Source organism: Prosopis cineraria, unplaced genomic scaffold (genome assembly GCF_029017545.1).
Source record: "Prosopis cineraria cultivar Desert tree isolate PC_DT_omini unplaced genomic scaffold, ASM2901754v1 PC1, whole genome shotgun sequence".
NCBI lineage: Eukaryota > Viridiplantae > Streptophyta > Magnoliopsida > Fabales > Fabaceae > Prosopis > Prosopis cineraria.
The window spans coordinates 6,338,420-6,346,381 of record NW_026555332.1 but is presented as its reverse complement, the minus strand read 5'-3'; the positions used below and the strand labels follow the sequence as shown (position 1 = coordinate 6,346,381).

At 32.1% G+C, this 7,962-nt stretch overlaps 2 protein-coding genes and 1 non-coding gene across 3 annotated transcripts; all 3 read left to right on the top strand.

Annotated features, from left to right (window-relative positions):
* The first annotated feature begins 120 nt into the window (after positions 1-120).
* Positions 121-1,728, top strand: LOC129290328 (probable non-specific lipid-transfer protein AKCS9). Its single transcript, XM_054927109.1, has 2 exons — positions 121-558; positions 1,371-1,728. The coding sequence occupies exons 1-2, from the start codon at positions 154-156 to the stop codon at positions 1,491-1,493; spliced, it is 528 nt and encodes a 175-aa protein (XP_054783084.1). The 5' UTR covers positions 121-153; the 3' UTR covers positions 1,494-1,728.
* Positions 1,729-2,097: 369 nt separating this feature from the next.
* On the top strand, positions 2,098-2,171 carry TRNAV-CAC (transfer RNA valine (anticodon CAC)). The gene has a single exon. It is a non-coding gene; the product is annotated as a tRNA-Val (tRNA).
* Positions 2,172-4,741: 2,570 nt separating this feature from the next.
* LOC129288495 (putative glutamine amidotransferase GAT1_2.1) lies at positions 4,742-6,996 on the top strand (the record flags this gene model as incomplete). Its single annotated transcript, XM_054925111.1, has 4 exons — positions 4,742-5,012; positions 5,121-5,857; positions 5,956-6,162; positions 6,560-6,996. Coding segments are annotated over 4 exons (1,464 nt in total), but the record flags the coding sequence as incomplete, so codon positions are not given.
* Between the last annotated feature and the right edge of the window lie 966 nt (positions 6,997-7,962).

Here is a 7,962-nt window from a genome sequence, read left to right as displayed (position 1 = left end):
AATGACAGTCAATTTATTAAGTCTTAAAATGAATTTTTTTAAAACTTTATTAACAATTTATTCTTCATTCCGATGATGTAATTATAATTGAATTAATTAGTAACATTGGGAGTAGTAGTTTGCAAGGTGGATTTCATCGATGTCACAGTTGCGATGACACTGAAGAGGGTGACAAAGGTATCAGTGTTAAGTAATTACGACACTGAAATCAAACCCATCTCTGCACCTTCTCCAAGTGGGGGACCTGACTCCTCCATTAACTCTCATTTCGCCCTCAAGCTTCACTTACACCCATACCAAACTCAACCAGACCGCTTCTATAAATTACTTCTCAGTTCGATCCCTCTCCTCAAATCAAACCAAACAATGATGATGATGACGATGAAACGCAGCAAGCTTTCTGCAACTGTGACTGTGTTAGCCATTGTGACGCTGCTTCTTGTTGAGGCTCCACGCCCTCACATGGGTCAGGGCGTCACTTGCAGCCCCCTTGAGCTGAGCCCTTGCCTTGGCTCCATCACTTCATCGTCCCCTCCTTCAACCACCTGCTGCCAGAAGGTAAGTCCTATTGCTGCTGTGAGTGGCACTCAGACCAACTGCTGCATCTTTTCTTTTCTTTTCTTTTTCCTCCATTTTTTGGCTACTTGGTTGTCGTTAAAGGTAAGGTTTATAAATTTAAGGGCTATTTTACTTAACAGACCAGTCTTTTAAAATTGACCCTGTTTTTTAGACTTGTGTTGGCAATATTAAAGCTTTTATTGGGAGATCAATATCAGGATAAGGCGTAGGCTATTCATTAAAAGTTTATGGGTCTCACATTGAGAAACCTCTCACAATGAGTGATGTTTATAAATTAAAGAGACTTAATTTTTCCCAACATGCCAGTCTTTTGCCTCCCCCTAACATTGATCTTACTGCATGCAAGATGCAAGTGTTTTTTTTTTTAAAATTTGGATTAGGTCAATGGTTTAAATTTATGTATTCAATGAGTATTCCAATTACAATCATTTGAATTTATCAATTATTAAGATATGTTTCCCTTAAAAACTTCAAGAACACACCATACATAAGCGATCCGTTCTAAAAATTTGAGATTTTGTATTTTTTAATTATCATATGACAAACTTTCTAACAACTATTTGATTAAATTGAAATGTTATTATTTTGCCATATGAGACATTGATTAAGTGAGTAGATTCATCCCATTCAAATTTGTTTACTCTCGTACACACATGTATGGATAAATTTATGAAGGATCTACAAGTTTAATTTGTGTCGATATTGGTGCATGCAAGTGTTTTTGCTTTATATGAAAAAATTTATGAATGATGCGAAAGTTTAGTTTAAAATTTGTTGAATTTGGTTATTAGGTGAGGGAGCAGAGGCCTTGCCTGTGTGAGTATCTGCAAAACCCAAGTCTGAGGCAATATGTCAACAGTCCTGGTGCCAGAAGGGTTGCTACTTCTTGTGGAGTTCCCTATCCAACTTGTTAATTAATTACCAAAATTAATATATATATATATATGTGTGTGTGTGTGTGTGTGAGATTTTTTTTAATACGTGTATTATTGCAAGTATATACTAGCCACTATTATATTTACATTCTGCAATTTATTAGTTTATTAATGCATTAATTAGTTATGTGTGACATGTGTGGATCAGTGCTCCATGCATACAGTTCTGTTATCTATATTATGATTAAGAAATAAACGAAACATTTTGAATGCATGGCAGAAGAGCAAGTTGAGTTTTAAGTGTTGACAATTTTTTTATGTATTAATAAGTCATATTTGAATATGTGTAAGTAAATATAAAAATTTTAAATAAATCACAATATTTAATAAGTTAAAGGGAATACGACTCCTTTCTTAAACTTTTACAAATAAATTTATTCTTCTCTTGCTCTCGTGGGAGAATCGTATCTGTAGGCTATTAATAATTTGCCAAGAGTTCTGATCGTTCCTTCTTATTATAAGCTTTTTCTCTGTACAGTATTTAAGAGTACCGAAATTGTATTCACGAAAAGAGGGGGAAAACTGAATAGTTAATAATTAATTTCAATATATATAAAATTGATAAGTATAAAGCTGCCGACTGGTCTGGGTGGTGTAGTTGGTTATCACGCTAGTCTCACACACTAGAGGTCCCCGGTTCGAACCCGGGCTCAGACACGTTACTTTTGAATTGCGAATGTAATTAATTCTTCAGTTGCATTTTTTTTTATTGCATAAAAACTTTCGAAATATTTATAAAACTCCAGAGACATACCCTTTATTTTCATGTTTTAAAAGTCAAATTAGATTAAGAATTAAAAAGGTCAATGGTTCACGGTTTTTATGTTTAACATATTAAACAAGCAGTCAAATCAATAATATATGAATTAAATAAAAATAATTTTATATGCATATATAATAAAATAAATATGAAATAATTGTTAAAAACTGTGAAGAAAAGAATTAATACCTACCATGTGAATTATTAAAAAATATACTATTTGAGGATTTATAATGTTTGATTCAATTTTGGAATTTGAATTCATTTTTTTAAAAAAATGAATCAAACCAGTCCTACTTAATTTGAATCTCAATCTAATAGTGGTTCCTAGTTTAATTTGGATCAACCCCTGAACGGTTTTGTTTAAAAGAAAACTAAGCCGTTATGCCCTCTGGCTAACCGTCCAACAAGTCGGATTGTTTAGTCCACTCCAATTTTGGTGTATAGGTTTCCTTAGGTCAAAGGAAGATAAGTATCCACGTATATACAAACTCGCAATTTCTCATCATGTAATAAAATAATGTAATTAGGATTCATGCCTTTATATCAAATTTGAAATTAGCTAGCCATATTTATGTTTTCTTATAACTTTTATTAATACATTGATAATGATGATGATGGTATTAGTTAACTATTTTGCAAATTCTAAACACGTAAATAATCACACATCGACATAATTTTTTATAATCACATACACATGTGAATATATATATTTACATATTATTTTGGTATGATTATATACTTTAATTGATAAAAAATGTAAGATAGTTTTAATCGAATCTCATTCCTAAATAAAGTAGTTACTTGTTTTCAAATTAATTTTATCTTTCAATATTTATCCATATTTAATAAAATATTTCATCTTAAAATAAATATAAAATGATTTATTCAATAAAATCACTTTTAGAAAAGAAGTAATGATTATACTTTAAAAGATTAAAAATATTTTATATTTTTAAATATTCAATCCTTTCAAAAAAAATTTATATTTTTAAACGAAAAAAATATAATAATAATAATAATAATACGACCAAACTGGTATTGCTGTTGTTCATGTATGGTTGTAGAAAATGGATGAGGTTATTGCGTAGGCAGTGACACGGAGATAGGCTAATCTACATTTTCGTTGTTTAGTTAGGAGAGAAGACACATACATTATATTATTTACAAAACATACAATAAGATTAAATTATAAACACACTAAAAAAAAGTCTTTATTCTATTTCTTTTTCTTTTTCTTTCTAGGTCAAACTTGACATAGCAAAAATGGATAAGTGTTACTTCTCCATCCACTATTTTGACCAATCTTCTACGTGTCCACACTATCATACTCCAAATTTATTTTAATAAAATCGATATGCATCTATAAATAAAAGATGACAAAAATTCTTGGATTAACCTTGCCAGGTGAACTATCCAATTAAAAGATTCTAACTCATCTTATTTTAATCTTCTTTCGCGGTTACTTAATTTATCTTATTTTATTTTTAAAATATAATACTTAAAGTAAATAATTTATTTTAAAATAAATAAATTATTTTAATTAATTTTTTGTATGACTCTACCAGGTATTCTAAAATAAATTGATTAAAAAATTTTAAGTAACCACCAACAAGAATTAAAATAGAATGACTTATGGGATTCTAATTAAACATATCACGAAATGTGACAAACCTAGTCTATCCAAGAATACATTATTGATAATGATAATGATAATGATAATGATACAACTCTTTTCTTATAAATATATTAGTTAAAATATGTTGTCGTTGTTAGGATAGTCTTAAAAGCTTATCTAGTTATGAGAAGTTTCTAGTTCTTATCTCACGTAAACTTTTATGGTTTTTTTTTTTTTAAAAAAATTGACATGCATGCAGACATATTTTTATGTTCACGTTGCACTTGTGTCGTCAGCAACTTTATTTTGAATTAGACAGGATAACGAATTTATATAAAATAAATTAAAATTTAGGGGTTTAGGTAAGTAAAAGTTTTCGCCAAAAAACAAAGTAAAAGTCTTTAATTTTAAATAATGGCTGGAGCGACATACGTTGGATATTCCTTCCCATCAGTCAATCACATTTAAAAAATCTAGTAAATATCATAGTTTTTTTAATAATATAAAAAAAATTAAAGAACTCATAAATTGATATTGAGAGTCCCCATCTCTTTTACAATTAATAACACACAAACCACCTGCCTTGATGTATATGAAAACTTAATTAAGCGAAATGAACAACATTTGGGGCAATGTGATGAATTGAAATTCACATACTCACATTACCTAATCGCAACTCAAATAAGATGAATTCTAATAAGAAGACACTTTGTGTAATAAAAAATTAATAATTAATTACAATATAGATATAGATAGCGTTTATACTTTATACGTTTGGTGAGATTAATATTAAGAAACAAATTTTTAATTTTCTATTTACGTCGGTTGGTGAATGAACGTAATCCTTGAATCTGTGGAACCCCACGCGGCGATCAGACGTCGTTTCCTTGTTTCCATCCGTGTGCCAATATTCTCACTCTCTCTCTATTTCAATTCCATATATACTCCTTCACTTGCGATCTCTTGCAATTGAATACTCATTATCGATCACCGTTCTCATCTCATTTCATTCACGGAGATTCATCAATCACAATGCCCTCCGATCTCTCCGTTATTCTACCTCGTGTTCTCATCGTCTCTCGACGAAGCGTTCGCAAGAACAAGTTCGTCGATTTTGTCGGTGAGCAATTTCTCGATTAAATTTTTCAAGCATGAATGAATATATTAATGTCGCAGACGTTGGATTAAATTTTCCTATTTTGTGGTTTTTTTTTTTTTTGGGCCACAGGGGAATATCATCTAGATCTTATAGTAGGGTATGGTGCAGTACCAGTTATTGTTCCTCGTGTTACTGGGGTTCACATGCTATTAGACAGCTTCGAGCCGATTCATGGCGTTCTTCTGTGTGAAGGAGAAGATATAGATCCTTCATTGTACGGAGCAGAGGCAGCCTCAGGTCTGTCACAAGAAGAATTAGAAGAAATCAGGAGGCTTCATGCCAGTGATACGTCCATTGATAGAGAGAAGGACTCTATTGAATTACGCCTCGCGAAGCTATGTCTTGAGAGGAACATACCCTATCTGGGAATCTGCAGAGGGTCACAGGTCTTGAATGTTGCCTGTGGGGGTACTCTATATCAGGATATAGAGAAGGAGGTATCAAGTGTGTGTCCTAAAAGCCAGAGAGTGATGCACATAAACTATGATGATTATGATGGTCACAGGCATGAAGTGAAGGTGGTGGAGAGTACACCATTGCATCAATGGTTTAAGGAGTCTTTGGAAGAACTAGGGGAAATGAAGATGAGGGTTAATAGTTATCACCATCAAGGAGTTCAGAGATTGGCTCAAAGATTTGTTCCAATGGCCTTTGCGCCAGATGGTTTGATTGAAGGTTTTTATGACCCAGATGCTTATAATCCTGAAGAAGGCAAGTTTATCATGGGATTGCAGTTTCATCCAGAGAGGATGAGGAAGCCAGATTCTGATGATTTTGATTACCCAGGATGCCCTTTTGCCTACCAGGTTCCATACTGCTTTCTGTTTGTTTTCTAGGAAAATTCCATGTTGAGAAGCTGAAAACAGAGCACTGAATATCTAATAATAGAAATTTAACTTTGCAGGAATTTGTGAAGGCAGTGATAGCATATCAGAAGAAGCTGAATGCTGCAACGTCCATTGAGAAGCCTCTGAAGCTTAACAAGGAAATGGAGGACAGAAGGAAAATCATAGTGAGAAGCTTTTCAATTGCAAAAAATCTTTATGATGCTGGCCGGGGAATGCATACCTTAAACGATTCTGAACTTGAAGCTGGTGCTGAGTTTCTTGAGGTAGTAATTTACAAATTCAAATTGGAAATCAAACTATCATTCGGGGAATATTTTTACGAGTTACAGCATTATCTGACATACAACGTTCAGGAAAAGTGATCTAACATGACTCTTGAGAGCTTAACTCTATTATCATAGTATTGAAATCAGGGTTACTCCAGCCAGTTGTTCCAATAAACCGAATCGGTTCGATAAAATGTTTTGCATATGTATAATTTGATCATTAACCCTTAAATCAGTTTTTTATCCGGTTCAATGATCTCAGTACCTTGCTATTATGTCAAGGTATTATCTACAATCAAGTACCTAACAGTCAAATAGGTTTTTATTGCTATGTTTTTTATTTCTTGTCACTGAAATATGATAAATTTTTGGTGTTTGTCCTCTGTTTCTGCAGTCAAACACAGCATTGAGTGTGCAGCAAGAGAAAAGGTTAAAGCAAATGGGTGCAACAGTGAGGAACGGAGGGTCATATATAGAGAGATTGAAGATGAATGAGGAGAGAGAGAAAATGGCAAGAAAAGTAATGGCCAAAATGTCAGTGGAACAATTATCTGAGCTCTTGTCTTTCTATCATGCCATGGGGCAGATTTGTTCTGAGGCCTTGGAGAAAAACATAAATGGCCTTGTCAATGACCTCAGTTGATGTGTTCATCATAACTTGGCCTTTTCTCCTTCTATGTGCTCTTCTAAGAATTGTTGTTTTGGTTTGGATTTAATCTTTACAGTAACGTAAGCTTTATCTGTGTATGTGTGTATTGAATTTAGATCACACATAGGAAATATATGTAAATTTTCTCTCTCTTAAGTTGTGTTCATAACTTTTTCTCCTGAACAATCGCTTCGCTTAAGAATGTTGTCTTGTTAAAAAAATCCTGTAAATTAAAAGACTTGCCTGTGATGATCTAAAGTAAAAGACTCTTTATTTCACTGCAAGGTGTGTCAATTTAGATTTTGTTCTGTTAACTGTCATTTGGTTGAAGAAGGAAATAAGAATCCTGATATAACTTGAAAGATCAATCCTTATTCAAATTATTTCGAGTAGTGCAAGCAAAAATTATATCAGGATTCTCATTTCCTTGTCTATGCAAATTCATTCTTTTTCAAGTTACCAACAGCAATAGGACCATAACTACCGAATGTCATTTAATTGATTAATGCACAAGGCTCAGTCATGACAATAAATAAATAGATTGAGAAGATCCAAATAAAGCTTACTCTAATGGCCCACAATACAACCACATATTTTTGGGGAAAAAGCAGAAATAGCCAAGTGTTATGAGCCAGGATTTAACATACGGTTTGGCACTTAATTATGAGGATAAGTGGCGTGTTACTCGAGTACAAGGCTATTGGCAATAACCTAATCCTTCTGTTAAAAAATATAAAGTATTTTTTGAGGAGTTGAATGTTAAAAAAATATAAGATATTTTTAGTCTCTCGAGATATAATCATTGCTTTTTTTTTTTTAAAGTATCCTTATTGATAATGACTTTATATTTATTATAAGATATTTAATAAAAGTAAATATAAAAAGAAATGGTTAGTTGGAAAGTAGGAAATTAGTTTATTAAGGGATGAGATTCAGTTAAAAAAGCCTTACATTTTTTAACGGAGTATCTATTTTACAAACTTGATTCTAATCAAAATGATGATAAAATTTGGTGTCCTCTAACAACCCCATTAAAATCTCTTAAAGTATACTTATGGAGGCTTCTTTCATTGCTTAATTACATATGCATTTGGCTTTCAGTTTGTTAAAAGTTCATTTAGTAAAAGTCTATTTGGTAAAAGTTAATT